The sequence below is a fragment of the Nicotiana tabacum genome, chromosome 13, assembly GCF_000715075.1.
Source record: "Nicotiana tabacum cultivar K326 chromosome 13, ASM71507v2, whole genome shotgun sequence".
Taxonomy (NCBI): domain Eukaryota; kingdom Viridiplantae; phylum Streptophyta; class Magnoliopsida; order Solanales; family Solanaceae; genus Nicotiana; species Nicotiana tabacum.
The window spans coordinates 59,570,739-59,585,640 of record NC_134092.1 but is presented as its reverse complement, the minus strand read 5'-3'; the positions used below and the strand labels follow the sequence as shown (position 1 = coordinate 59,585,640).

At 36.0% G+C, this 14,902-nt stretch overlaps 1 protein-coding gene across 1 annotated transcript; it reads right to left on the bottom strand.

Annotated features, from left to right (window-relative positions):
- Window positions 1-2,402: 2,402 nt before the first annotated feature.
- LOC107791844 (3-hydroxyisobutyryl-CoA hydrolase-like protein 3, mitochondrial) lies at window positions 2,403-9,422 on the bottom strand. The gene is made up of 10 exons (XM_016613987.2): window positions 9,062-9,422; window positions 8,082-8,183; window positions 6,527-6,579; window positions 5,235-5,369; window positions 5,064-5,160; window positions 4,111-4,240; window positions 3,459-3,637; window positions 3,164-3,291; window positions 2,964-3,065; window positions 2,403-2,685 (listed from the first exon to the last, which is right to left on the bottom strand). Exons 1-10 carry the CDS (start codon window positions 9,315-9,317, stop codon window positions 2,584-2,586), a joined length of 1,284 nt encoding a protein of 427 aa, XP_016469473.1. The 5' UTR covers window positions 9,318-9,422; the 3' UTR covers window positions 2,403-2,583.
- Between the last annotated feature and the right edge of the window lie 5,480 nt (window positions 9,423-14,902).

Here is a 14,902-nt window from a genome sequence, read left to right as displayed (position 1 = left end):
TATAGCTTTTATATATATATATATATATATATATATATATATATATATATATATATATACATTTAATATATATACTATACTATACTATACTATATATACATCTTATATATAGTATATAAGATGTATATATAGCTTATCGAATATAGCTTATTACTTATATATATATATATATATATATATATATATATATACATCTTATATACTATATATATTCGATATTAAATATTGAATATTAAAATTTAGGATGTTAAATAAAATTTAGGTCACAATTCTATAATAAAATTTACAAAGAATTGTCTTAGATATTTTTTTTAACATCCTTTTGTCTCTAATATCTATTTAATTTTTTTTAAAAATATATATATATATATGTTGGGCCCACTTAGCCCATTTAGCCCGCGGGCCGATCCTTACAAAAAGCCCGTTTAGACCGTGCCCGTTTAATTTGGGAGCGGGACCGGAACCGTTTGGACCGGCCCACTCGGCCCGTTTAGGCCCGGGACCGGCCCACTTGCTAGCCCTAGCTATATTATTGAGTATCTGTGCATTTATATACATGTGTTATTCCTAACAAACTAACACGTGGACTACCACAACTAATTATAAGTTACAACTAACTCCACTAACTCATGTACAGCTGGATATGAGCTGGACATCTACATACACAGTCAGCTTCATATATGCCAATAGCTGCGTTATGTTTTATAGTTCAATCATTTTCGAGTTTGCCCTCTACATTGACTTTAATTTTGCCTGTCCCATTATTATTTATTTCTTTGCTAAATCTTGCCAGATAATGATAAAGTCTGACATATTTTGTGACTTGAAATACTTTTCCTCAGAGGATAATGAACATATTCCTTACAGCATATCTTTACTGTACTATGAGTAAATGTTGATATCACATTAAATCAAATATATTTTACGGAGATGCAGTGGCCATTACTCATCTAGATTGAACTTTAAAATTCTCGAACAAGCCACCCTAAGTTGCACATCCGAGGTATCAAGTACCAATTTGGTAGATGGTGCTCATATTTTTATTGCTCTCCGTGAGCTGTTAATAGCGAGTCCAAAGATAAATATAGATTATTGTGGACATTGGAACATCAAACTATTAACATATCGGGCATAGTCCGTGCATAGCACGGGCACAACCCATCTACCATATTGATAATGCACAATTTGTGTGGTCTTCAAGGATGTTCGCACTTTAGTATACTTGAATAAGATTACTCAAATTAACACTTCCTCATGTTTAAAAAAAGAAAAAGCATTCTCACAGATATTTGAAAGTAAAAATATCACCCATGTCGGGCTGGTGCATTGTACGGGGCATCCTATTTGATTGCTCCCGTATCATTTTTTTTTTTTAAAAGAAATTTTAACTAGTACCTAAAGTATAGATAACTTTAGGTCTTTTCCTCCTCCTTCTCCCCCTTTTCTTCTTCTTCTTAGTCGCCGTGAAAACAAAGGTAACAGTGAATTTACATTGTATTAATGAGCAATTTTTAAGGCGATTTATGGTATTCTACGGTTGTGAGCTGTTGTGGCTCTCCTTTCTTTGCTACTGCTTAGGTTTCTTCTTCTTCTTCTTCTTAATTGCAAAATGGGTTTGTTAAATTTGTTGTTTTGATAAATTGATGATTGCGGTTTTCTTTTAATAATATTTGGAGGTTATGTTTCAAATTTGAACTCATTTGAAGTAGTTTTAGGTATTGAATCATATTTTGGATTGAGTTTGTTAGATTTATTGTTGTTTTGACAAATTGATGATTACAGTTTTCTTTTAATAATATTTGGAGGTTATGTTTCAAATTTGAGCTCATTTGGAGTAGTTTTAGGTATTGAATCGTATTTTGGATTGTTGAAATTCAAAGAAGTTTCTATTACTTGACAATTTGCACTTCAGACCTATTTGACATTAAATGCATGAAAACATTGGTTGTACTTCAAACCTATTTGTCCTTAAATGCAATTTTTTTCCTTTGGACCTATTTGGCCTTAAATGCATCTTAAACATAATTTTTGCACTTAACTTAATTGGCCTTAGGTGCATTGCACTTCAGGCTAAAAAAAATTTCTTCAACTTCAAACCCAATAAATATGGAGTTGATCCTAAAGTGGTCTAAGACTTGCAAATTTTTGTGAAAAGTGGATATAACTTTAATAATGACCCCAAAATTGGGTATAGATACAAATGCATCAGCTACCCTTGCTAGTTTATTAATATATATGGCTTCCAGATTTTGCATAAGTCCAGGAGTGGAAGTACTTCATCGAAAAATTTATAATATGTATATGTTTGCGGGCACATTTATGCGAATCCTCGAGACGAGCAAGCAGCTGCGCATTATTTGGAATTAACGACCTAAAGAAATAGAATGGAGTCCTCAAAGGTATTTACATAAACCGTTTCACCAACTGCACTTTATTTCCTCATAAATCACATTTAACAGATAATGTCAACATTTGAACAGGCATCATTTGGGATTAGACACATACACATGTATTCAGATTGACCAAAAGAGGAGTATTTATCAATCCTAACTGCTGGAAAAAATGCAGGATATCCAGGCACACTTAGACATTCAGTTCTCCAACTTCCGGGCTCAAAGGTTCAAAAAGAGCTTCCACCTCAGTAAGGTTAACTTCCTCCAAGCAAGACGGATTCCACTTTGGACTCTGAAAACAAAATCATCAAAGGTTTTAGTTTCATGCACGTTGTAACTCGTCTCTATCGACAATACAATATGGTGGGTCTAACAGGACAATCAAGCTGCATTATTGGGAAAAAAAGAATAAATAAACCAGGAACTTTATTCAATCTTTAAGAAAACGAAATCACGCCTCAACTACGCTCAGTCGAAATTCCTTACCAGAAAATTCACTACACTAAAGAAACCACAAACCCAACATTTATGCAGTTACAGTATCATGGGCTTGCAACGCAAGAAACAAACCTGATCCTTTTCCATTAAGACTGCTCGGACACCTTCAGCAAAGTCGCTCCGTAGAGCAGACCTTATAGCAATGCGATATTCAGTTCTCATGACACCATTGAGCTGGGAATGACAGAAAAGGGAGATTATAACGTTCGTGAAAAGGAAAGAATCAATATGAAGAAAAGTAGGAAAACTACACAACTTAGAGAGAAGCTCACACTGGACAAGTCATTCTCATTTTTACCACGTGCAGATGCAACTCTAGAAAAAAGCTTTTGGGTGAGACAGAGAGAGAAAGGGGCCCCCTTTCTGAGCCCTTGCAGAGCATCCTTGGCCCATTCTACCACTGTCAAGAAGATGAACTCACACATGAAAAATGAAAATAAAGCATGGCTCTAAAAGTTTACTCATTGATAGGAAAATAAGATACAGGACATTTATGGAGAAAAAATAGTATAAAATAGAGAGAACATGAATTCATCTAAGAGAAAAGTCTTATTTGTAAAACCTTACCCAATGTATCAGCACTTTGCAGATGATTTTCTAGCTCCTCTATTATCTCTCTAATGGACTTGTTACCAGCAAAAGTAGAAATAATTCTGGGTAAAAGTGACTTCAAACGGGGTTCTGAATCAGGGTTGCTACTGTATTTTGCCAACAATTCTTTTATCTCCCCATCTGGATCCTCAGAGCTGTTTTAAGAAGACAGAATAACCTATTTTAAATTTGCAACATGTAACTGAAAGGACTTGTATCAGTAGCACAATACACATTTATCAGAAGGCATAAGAAACAATGATCTGAAGCATCTGAGAAAGAATGCTCTATACCAGATGTGCCTCATGAAATGATGATTGGGGTCCAGCAATAGAAGCACTAAAAAAGCTTCAAACATTGGGACAAGAAGTTTACTCAATTTGGGGAATCTCTTCCTCCAAGGCAAAACATTAAAGGATTTGAGGAGAAAAGACACAACTCAAGGTATGTCAACATCAAAGGTCTTTACAAGCACTATAAAGTGCAAAAATATCTTTTATTCGAGCAGCATAAATAAGATAAAGGGACTCAAAGGCCAAGGAGCTGTTCACGTCTCATGGATATGAGTAATTAGTCAAAAATTTGACAATTAGTGCACAAGAGAATAGTGCAAGATTTTGAGACATACAATTTAGTTGCAAGCAAAGCTTCCTTCAACGCACTCAAATTTGCAGAAGGGACATAATGAGTTCCCAGACCAACATAGAGTGCATCAGCAGGTGTTGATATCCTACTTCCAGTCAGTGCAAGATAAGCACCTGCAATTGCTTAATTGATTAAGCAAACACATACGGAAGGAGTGGGAAGATAGTTCTATGAACCACACATATATCATTTTCATCACTTTCTCCCTCTAACAAGATACAACAACTATGCCTCAGTCCCCCAACAAAGTTGGGGTCGGCGATATTTATTCTGACTTCGATTCAAATTGCATTTGTCTGTCCAAGTACCAATGAAGAGACGAGCAAGCCTAAGTGCCAATAAAGAGAAAATGGTCATTCAGCTTCTAAAAGGTGCTTTAGGACTAAACGAAATTAAAAAGATAATAAGTAATTAAATTTTCAATTTTTTGATGCAAAAGAAATAATAACTTCCCAATGCATAAAAGGGATGTGCTTATAAACACCAAGCTGAAATGCATGAAGTGGTATGAGGTGTTTTTTCTTCCTAAAATTCATAAAAGCAGGAAAATCACCTCAGATACCCTCCAGAAATTCTGAAATGTTGGTCATAATTCCTACCTCTGCATTTTGGAAGCCCAATCACTAGCATTCAATATAACATACAGACACTGATGAGAGCATGCTTCACTTGCTCTCTTTAGCACCTAGATATTCTTCAATACCTTTTGCAATCTTCCATGCAAGATGAGGGAGATCAATTACCAAGTCAACTCCTATAGTCTCATCTTGTTAACAAAAACTTAAGCTATTAGTTATGAGAGAGATCTATCTGTCTAAACATGCCTCCAGTTATAGGAGTTTCCATCTTTTATTTCTCTCTGAAGTTTCATGCAACAAGATTGGTCTTTGAAATTTTCTCAGCAAGAAATACTCAACTGAATAGAAGAAAATATACCAACTGTGCCTTCTCCAGGACCATGTGCTGCTATATAAGAAAAACCAACATCTGGAAACAGCCCAATTCCATTTTCTGGCATCGCTAGAACAGTCCTCTGGAACCCAAAAAAAAGTGTAACTAAGATGTACTTGCAAAAATGAGTAATCCTCCATAGACGTAGAAAAGTACCTCTGTGATAAGCTTGTAACGACCATGACCAGATAAACCAATTCCAAAGCCCATTGTAACGCCATCCATGAAGCTGATGTAAGGCTTTTTGTACTCGAAGATTTTACATATTAGAGGATACTCAGCTGTGAATACCTGTTACATGCATTTCTACTTTCACATAAAGCTCTTCTTCTAACTCAGCCACGGTATTCAAATCAATATAAGCATAAAATAACACATTCAAGCACTACATAGGAGGATCAGATACTTCTGTATAAATTGTGGAAGAACAGATTGGAGCATGTTCTGGTGATGATTTGGAGTTAAGAGGCTCCTAGATACACGTGTGTGCCTGAGAAAGAGAGCCTAAATTATCTTTCACATGGAAAGAACTTAAGATGTATGTACCATATACTGCTACACGCATGTGCATACACATGAAGGGATAAGCGCTATGATTGCATCAGATGATCAAAGATTGTTAAATAAGCACCCAATTGGTTGCATAGGATTAAGTGCACTACCAAACTTAAAGATAAGCATGCTAAAAGAAAGGTCCATAAGTCTTCTAACATGCTTATCTTTGAGTTTGACAGTTCACATAATCTTACACAACCAATGACCACTTATACAAGTCTTAGATAGTAGTAAAAGAACTTAGTGGGGAGCAAAACCATTTGCGACATTCATAAAAATATTGACTTGTGAAAACAGATATTGTTTACATCAGAAGAGTAGAACTTAGAGAAAAAATTAAACTATCTTCAGGATGACACAATTATAATGTGGCTCAATGTTGTTTTCTATAGGTTTAACAAAACTCTCTCTAACTTCACAGAGTAGGGGTAAGGTGTGCGTACACTCTACCCTCCCCAGACCGCACTTTGGGGTCTGGACGGCACAATTATAATGTGGCTCAATATTGTTTTCTATAGGTCTAACAAAACTTTCTCTCTAACTTCGCAGAGTAGGGGTAAGGTATGCGTACACTCTACCCTCCCCAGACCGCACTTTGTGGGATTACACTGGGTTTGTTGTTGTTTCTTAGGCCCCACACAATTAATTAATTCCTTCTTTCATCACAGACTAAAAGGCCTGCCTGTACTTTTGTGTATAGAACTGATAATTGCAAATAACACAATGGCTCTTTTGATACATATTGGGACCCAAACTAGCAACATGTGCCGGAAGTCTGTTCGCAACATTCATAGTGTTTGTTCTACTGCTAGTGCAGTCTGCTGTGAGTCTGGGATTTCTTTAGCTGAGTAGAGCAAGTCTTGAATTAATCATGTTTGAAGGAGACTACAAACCTCAATCATATCTGACTGCTGTTTTTTGGTTGCAATCTGCTTAATATCACCACCTGCAGGATGTGGACCTACATTTGCTGTTATCCATCATCATATTAGCATCAACTAATTAAGACAGTAAGCAAACGAAACTACAGACAGCAAACTCTGAACTACACTGTGGAAGATACCAGCTTTGACACAATCAAAGGTACAAGATAACATGATACGCCAAACTGACACTTGTAGGGCAAATATAATGATGTGATAAAAAAAATTGCCTTTTGCACAAAAGTGCACTTTTGTCCTTTCAAATTTCATCGACAACCCCCTTAATATTCAATCCTGCATTGGCAATGAATGGTCATCCTCAAATCTTAGTAGCATAGGGGATGCTATGTCACTTAATATGTTAGGCTCTAACAAAATGAATAACGATAAAATATCAGAACCACTTTAAGAACTAGGTGGTGCAAAAATACCAAATAGAGGTCCAGCAAGTACAACAACAACAAGCCCAGTGTAATCCAACAAAGTAGGGTGAAAGGGTAGTGTGTACGCAGACCTTACCTCTACCTTGTAAAGGTAGAGAGGTTGTTTACGATAGACCCTCGGCTTAAGGAGAGTTGAAAAAGAAGCCGAAACAACAAAACAGTAACAACAAGAGAAGATAAATAAAATACAGTAAAAAAATGTGCGGATAAGAGAATACAAGAAAACGAGACTAATATCAAAACTACTCGCACGAAAGAAAGACACGCACTGCAACCTACTAACCTTCTATCCTAATTCTCGACTTCCACACCCTACTATCAAGCGTCACGTCCTCAGTAAGCTGAAGCTGCTATGTCCTGCCTTATTACCACTTCCCAATACTTCTTAGGCCTACCTTTACCTCTCCTTAGCCCGCCATGACCAACCTCTCACACCTCCTCCCAGTGCATCTATGCATCTGCTCTTCACATGCCCGTACCATCTCAGCCTTATTTCCCGCATTTTATCCTCCACGGGGCTACTCCCACCTTGTCGCGAATATCTTTATTCCTAATCTTATCTCTCCTGGTATGCCCACACATCCATGTTAACATCCTCATTTCTGCTACTTTCATCTTCTAGACATGAGAGTGCTTGATAGGCCAACACTCCGTCCGATATAACATAGTCGGTCTAACCACCACTCGGTAGAACTTACCTTTAAGTCTTGGTGGCACATTTTTATCATACAAAACCCCGAAAGCGAGCCTCCATTTCATCCACTCTGCTCCAATACGATGTATGACATCCTCATCAATCTCCCCTACCTTGGATTATTGACCCGAGGTACTTGAAACTCCCTCTCTTGGGAATGACTTGTGTATAAATCCTCACTTCCCCGTCCGCTTCATGAATCACCTCGCTGAACTTGCACTCCAAGTATTCAATGTTAGTCCTGCTCAACTTGAAACCTTTAGACTCCAGGGTCTGTCTCCAAACCTCCAACCTTGCGTTAACATCGCATCGCATCTTGTCGATCAGTACTATGTCATCCGCAAATAACATGCACCACCCATCACGTAAATAATAGAAAGAAAGTTACCTGCTGAAAAGGCACGGGGGGAGCTGCTGTCGACCAAAACACACTTCACCTTTGGGTTTGTTTCCCATTCATCCATGAAACTCTTGTATTTGATATCCATATCTGCATCATATTTCAATGAAATATGAATGCAACAAAGATCAAATTAAGCAAATGATAATGCTAATAACACTAACATTGATTGATGATATCACGACATAGTACTCTTGGAGGGGATGTTGAGAAAGAAAAGGTGTAGCCAAAGTTCATTTAGGATAGATTTCAAAGCACATCTTATTGCATCAGTTAAATGAAGTAAATATCATTGGGACAAACTAAAGACCTAAAACTGGTTTCTTAATATGTTCATTTCTGATCTTGGAGTGAGTCATCTTGTTCCTGCTCCCTAAGAAATTAAACTACAATATTTTCTCCTGTTTCCATAGGTTCAACATCGTTCTAGTATTAAAATCATAATCGATGCAGTTTTAGTACACGAGTCATGATTATAACCACGTCATCTTTAGAACATATTCTTTGATAGGTTACGACTGCTCATTAGACAGTTTAGTTGAATAAGGCCACAGCTTCTGAAATAAGGCTTACATGAACTTGTATCCTGATCATAGCTTGTAATTTATTACTTTAGGTATTTTTTATAAGGAAAAATTAGATAAGCAAATAACCATAGCTTGTGATTCAGCAAATGCCAAATGATTTACTGGACAAGCTTTTTTTTTTTCAGGCTATAATTAAAAAAACTAACAAACTCCATTAAGTTGCCGACTCATGCACCTCAAAGTGAAACATTTGGCACCTGATCCTAAAGAAGCACAAAAAACAATAATTGTTAATAACTTCTTAGCACTAAAACCAGAAAAAAGACACGAACAATTTGCAAAAATGAACTGACATGACTAAGAAAAACTGAACAAATATTATCCGGCTAGGATCCACAATTACACATTACATACAGAGAAGTATAAGAATCGAAAATTCACCTAAATTCATTGCATTGAGAGCTTTAGGACGATCGAGAGTGATAACAGCGACGCCGTTAGGGTGGACATGTCCTTTGACGAATTCATCGGCGCCGGGGGCCATGATTGCCAAAGTTCGAAGAGTAAGAAACGTCGTCGTCTTTGAGTAATAAGGTAATTGGGAGTGAGAAATCCTATTTTTGAAGAGAGGAGCTGAGAGAAGAGTGGTGGATCGACTTAGCTTTAGAAGGTGAGAAGCACCAAAAAGTCTTCCCATCCTTTTCCCAGAAAGTGCGTGCCTGGATTACAGAATTGTTTAGTCTGAGTGCGTCCTGTAAGTTAAGTTACACATTCGGCATTTCGGCCAAAAATTATTTGCATTCAGTCTGAGTGTGGCGTTGCGGGTAAAGTGACCAACTTTTTTCGGGACGTTAAAGTAAATTTTTAATTTTAACATTATCATGGGAAAATATTCTATGAATAATATCCGGTTGTTAAAAAGTAATTTATTAAATAAAAACATGCGCATGTTATAAGAAAAATCAAATTATGATGGATGTATATTCTTCCTCCATGATCTTCTCAAATATTTAATAACATATTCAATGATATATTTCTATGCTTAATGACATATTCAATGACATATTTTTTTTACTTTTCATGCTTATATAAAGGCCTTGTAATAGATAGAAAAATACATACAATTGAAGAAGAAAATCTCCTCCTTCTCTCTATCTCTATTTCTTGTTCATGTTTTACTAAATTACTTTTATTTTATAACAACATTTCTTGTTCATGTTTTACTAAATTGCTTTTATTTTATAACACGTTATCAGCACGAATTGCTCCTTTCATGATTATTATAAGCATACAATGAGATCAATGAAAAATGTCTTGGATGATAATACAAAGATAAGTTTTACATCCATCTAAACTCATTCATACTTTCATATCTTTGCATTAACTTTATGTGCAGTGTTTAGTTAAAATATTTTTTTCAATTGTATCCAGTGAAATAAAGAACTGAAAAGGTATGTCTTTATTTGCTACATCTCTTATAGGACAATGATAATATTTCAATGTATATATATATGTTCTGACCGTTTACATACTATGGTAGATAATTATTAAGGTAATTTAGTAATAATTTTTTTACCATCACATGATGTATTTCATTAAAAGCAAAATTATCAAATATGTAGGCGATTTTACAGTACCTTGCAAATTTGGCATTCGAATATACAATCAATACAAACTCATTATAGTTATAATTTATAATAGTCACGGTCATGCATTAAGCCTTAAATATTTTTGCTGGAAACATAAGGCTCATTCCTCCGTTTTTTTTTTTTTTGTGAAGTTCTTATAGTTTTTGAAATATAAGTGGTTATAGGTTATCTGCACCTTTCCCATAATTAATTTATTAAAATATAAAAGTGATTGTATCATTTTTTTTTTAAAAAAAAAAATTGGCATATATCCTAACTAGCATTTTTGTTGCAGAGGAACTGTTTCAAGATTGAAATAGTTATATATGTCTTCTTGAAAGTTAATTTACTTATGCCTATAATTATGAAGTAATAATATTTTAAAGGCTCAAGTGTAAGTCCTATTGAATTTTGGCCTATTATGCCAAAGATTGAGGGTAAGACGATGGGTTCAAGTCCCAACGCACTATGTTGATGAAAAGATGTTGGATTCAAGTTCCAACGCATTATGGCCTAGCATGCCTTTATATGGGTAAGGTATTGGGTTTGAGTCCTAATGTACCATAATATTGATAATAATAATAATAATAACTAAAGAAAAATAATATATTTTTCATGAAAAAGCATGAAGCTTGTCCCACTTGATTTGCTCCATTCCTGAAGTGAACGTGATAGCAGTGCATGATAAGTCTAAATAAAGACAAGTGGTTGACCAATGAATGTGGGCGAGCGAAAGGCCAAAATAACAATAGTTATGACTATGGTAATTATAAAAAGGGAGAAATTCTTTGAAGAGAATGTGACTTGTGATAAATATTGAGATTGCATGCTCATTCTTGAAAGTGAATGTGAAAATATATATATATATATATGTGTGTGTGTGTGTGTGTGTGTGTGTGTGATAAAGATTATGTATAATAATGTACTTGTGCATGATTGGATAAATATTATAACTCGCCTCTAAGAGAGGTTTGAGACAAAGAAAGATAATGAATATTACTGTGTAGTTACATGAATATATCATTGGTTGCATACATATGATACGCCAAAAATATTTTGTCACGCCTTATGAAAGTTATTAAAAGAAAAATTAAAGCAAGAAATTATTTTACTTATGATGATTTTGAACATGACAATTATTATGATATGATTCTCTTTGTGAAGGATACATTCATTATATGGATGGTATGATAAAAGATCTTATAGTACAAAAGCAGTTAAGAGCTCTGAAAGAACTAATTTGTTACTACCCGGATGAATGAAATTGTTCATGACATTAATATTATAATTGTAACGACCCGACTTGTCGTTTTAAGAAATTATGCCCCGTCAGTGACTTAAGGTCTCGAGAAGCTTCACAATATGTATTATGGCCCGTGTGTGTGGTCGAGTTTAGTTTTCGGAAGATTCAGAATTTAATTTAAAGAAAAAAAAATTCTTATTTAGAAGCTTAAATGGAAAGAGTCGACCAGAGAGTTGACTTTTGAACAAACGATCCCGGAATGGAATTTCGATGATGGCAATAGCTTCGTATGATAATTTCGGATTTCAGCGTATGTTCGTATTTTGATTTGGAAGTCCGTAGGACAATTCGACATATTTTGGCGAAAGTTAGAAATTATAAGATTTTGAAAAAAAGTCCGATCGAAGGGTGAATTTTTGATAACGAGGTCGGATTTCAATTCCGAAAATGGGAATAGCTCCCTTACATCAATTATGACTTGTGTGCAAAATTTAAAGTCATTCCGGATTGATTTGATACGTTTCGGCGCAAAATATAGAAGTTGAAATATTTGAAAACTTATAATTCGATTCGATGCGCGATTCGTAATTTCGGTGTTGTTCGGTGTGATTTGAGGTCTCGAGTAAGTTCGTAATGTATTATGGGACCGGTTGGTATGATTGGTGGAGGTCCTGGGGGCCTCAGGTGTGTTTCGGGGTGGTTTCGGATCATTTGGAGTTGTTTTGGAACTGCTGATTCTGGTGTCTGGTTTCCTTCTTCGCGAACGCGAAGGAGAAATTTTGGGGGTGCTGGATATGACCTTCGCGAACGCGAAGGAGTGGACGCAAATGCGAGACAAGGTCTGGTCAAGCTTATGCGAACGCGACGCAGTGGTCGCGAACGCGAAGAAGGACGGGGAACGGGGACCTTGAGCCATTAACCTTTCGCGAACGTGAAGCATGGACTGCGAACGCGAAGAAGGAGGGCAGTTAGCTACCACAAACGCGAGAGCTCGAATGCGAACGCGATGCTGTGCATGGTCAGGCCTTCGCGAACGCGACACTGGTCACGCGAACGCGAAGAAGAAAAGCCTGGGCAGTGAGTTTAAGTTCAGAAAATGGGACTTTGTCCCATTTTTTATTTTTGACGGATTGGAGCTCGGGATGAGGTAATTTTTGGGAGATTTTTAGAGAAAACAATAGGGTAAGTGTTCTTGACTCAATATTGGTTAAATTACCCGAATCCATGGTTATTTTTAATATTTAATCGGTGAATTAAGTTAGAAAAATTGTGAAAACCCTCTTGATTCAATTTAAGATTTGGAGGTCGAGTTGTTATCAGAATTGAATAAAATTGGTATGGTTGAACTCGTATCGGAATGGGCGTTCATATTTTATAACTTTTGTTGGGTTCCGAGACGTGGGCTCCAAGGGTATTTTTGGGTTAAATTTCAGATTTTTGTAGAAAATTTATATTTTCATATGGAATTTATTCCTACAATTTGTATTGATTGAATCTAATTAATTATGACTAGATTCAAGCCGATCGGAATCAAAAAATCGAGGAAAGGGCATACTACTTGACTGATTGAGCGCAGTTTGAGTTAAGTATCTTGCCTAACCTTATGTGGGGGAACTACCCCTTAGGATTTGAGTCATTTATGTTGATTGTAGTCTGTGTACGCGAGGTGACGAGTGCGTGCTTGGACTTATTTGTGGAAAGTTGGCCTTTTAGGATTCTTATGTCCTTATATTCATCGGGCATGATGTTGTTTTTGATACGTTTGAATTCCTATTTGCTAGTTTCACCTCTACATGCTTTGATTAGAGATAATTGCTTTAGGATTCACTCTTACTGTCTATTTGACCCTTATTCGACTTAACCAAAGATTTTACCTCTTCTATCGTCGTGCTATATTTTTCATAACTGCTTATCTTAAATTAAAATTATTATTTTTCTCATCCTATAATTGTTCAGTCTTAATTGGAGTTATGATTATCTTCTGCTGCTTATCCTTACTTGAATTGTTGAATATTCCTCGTAATTGCTCGACCTCAAAAGGAGTCTAGATAACCTATATCTTAGTTGACTTGCCATTATTTTTTGAACTATTTGACTCGTGTTGGCTTCTTATTGTTGACTTGAATATTGTGGAATCGTTGCTACATTTTTTTTGTTTTGTTTTCCCTTGTTAAGTTGTTCTCCTTGTGCCTAGCATTCTTTACTGTGGTTATTCCTTGTGAATGAGTTCTACCGTTCTTGTGATTTAAATTCTTGAGTTGATTTGCTCGTCGTACTTTGCATTTCTGTTATTGTTGCTTTTGTACTCGTTGTGGTGATATACGAGGTTTCTATCGTGTTATAGTTGTTATATCTGTTGTTTGCGCTGCATATTTAAATTAGGACTACGGACGTATTCCGGGAGATCCCCCAGCACTGCATATTTAATTTGGGACTACGGACGTATTCCGGGAGATGCACCAGCACTGTATATTTATTTTGGGACTACGTACGTATTCTGGGAGATCCCCCAGTACTGCATATTTATTTTGGGACTACAGACGTATTTCGGAAGATCCCCCAGCACTGCATATTTATTTTGGGACTACGGACGTATTCCGGAAGATCCCCCCGCACTGCATGATTAATTCGGGACTACGGGACGGTATCCCGGTAGATTTTTCCTGTGGTTATATCTATATTCGGAGCTGCTAATCTTCCATGCTTAGGTGTCATAGGGTGACTTATACTCGAAGGACATTACTTGAAAAGTTTATATTTGAAAAGTATTTATCTTGAAGGAACTATGTTTGAAGATATTTATTTGAAAGGGTTATACTTGGAAAGTATTTATCTTGAAAGAACTATGTTTGAAGGCTAAATATTTGAAAAGTTTATATTTGAAAGATTTTATCTTGAAAGAACTATGTTTGAAAGATATTTAATTGAAGGAAGTATATTTCAAAAATAATTTCTTACTGGAAAAGATTATATTCTAAAGACCTCAATTTAAAAATTTACGGGTGAAAGTTTACACTTGAAGGATTTGACTAATTTATTGGGGTTGTTGGCCGAGACTTGATGTGAAAACTATTGTCGTTGCTATGTCGTTAGCCATATCGCGGGATCCTTAGATAGATGTCATGTTCTGTCATCCCTATACTTATGCTTGCTTTCAGTTTATTATACCAGTGGGTGTCTTGACTAGTCTTCATCACTACTTCACCGAGGTTAGTCTTGATACTTACTGGGCACCGCTGTGGTGTGCTCATGCTACTCTTCTGCATAATTTTTGTTTTTTTTGTGCAGACCCAGGTATTTGTTCGTTAGCTAGCTGTGTGGACTGTCACTACGGAGACTCAAGGTAAACCTGCCGCTACGTTCGCAGGTTTCGGAGTCACCTTCAAATTTTCGTTTTGCACTGTTTATTCT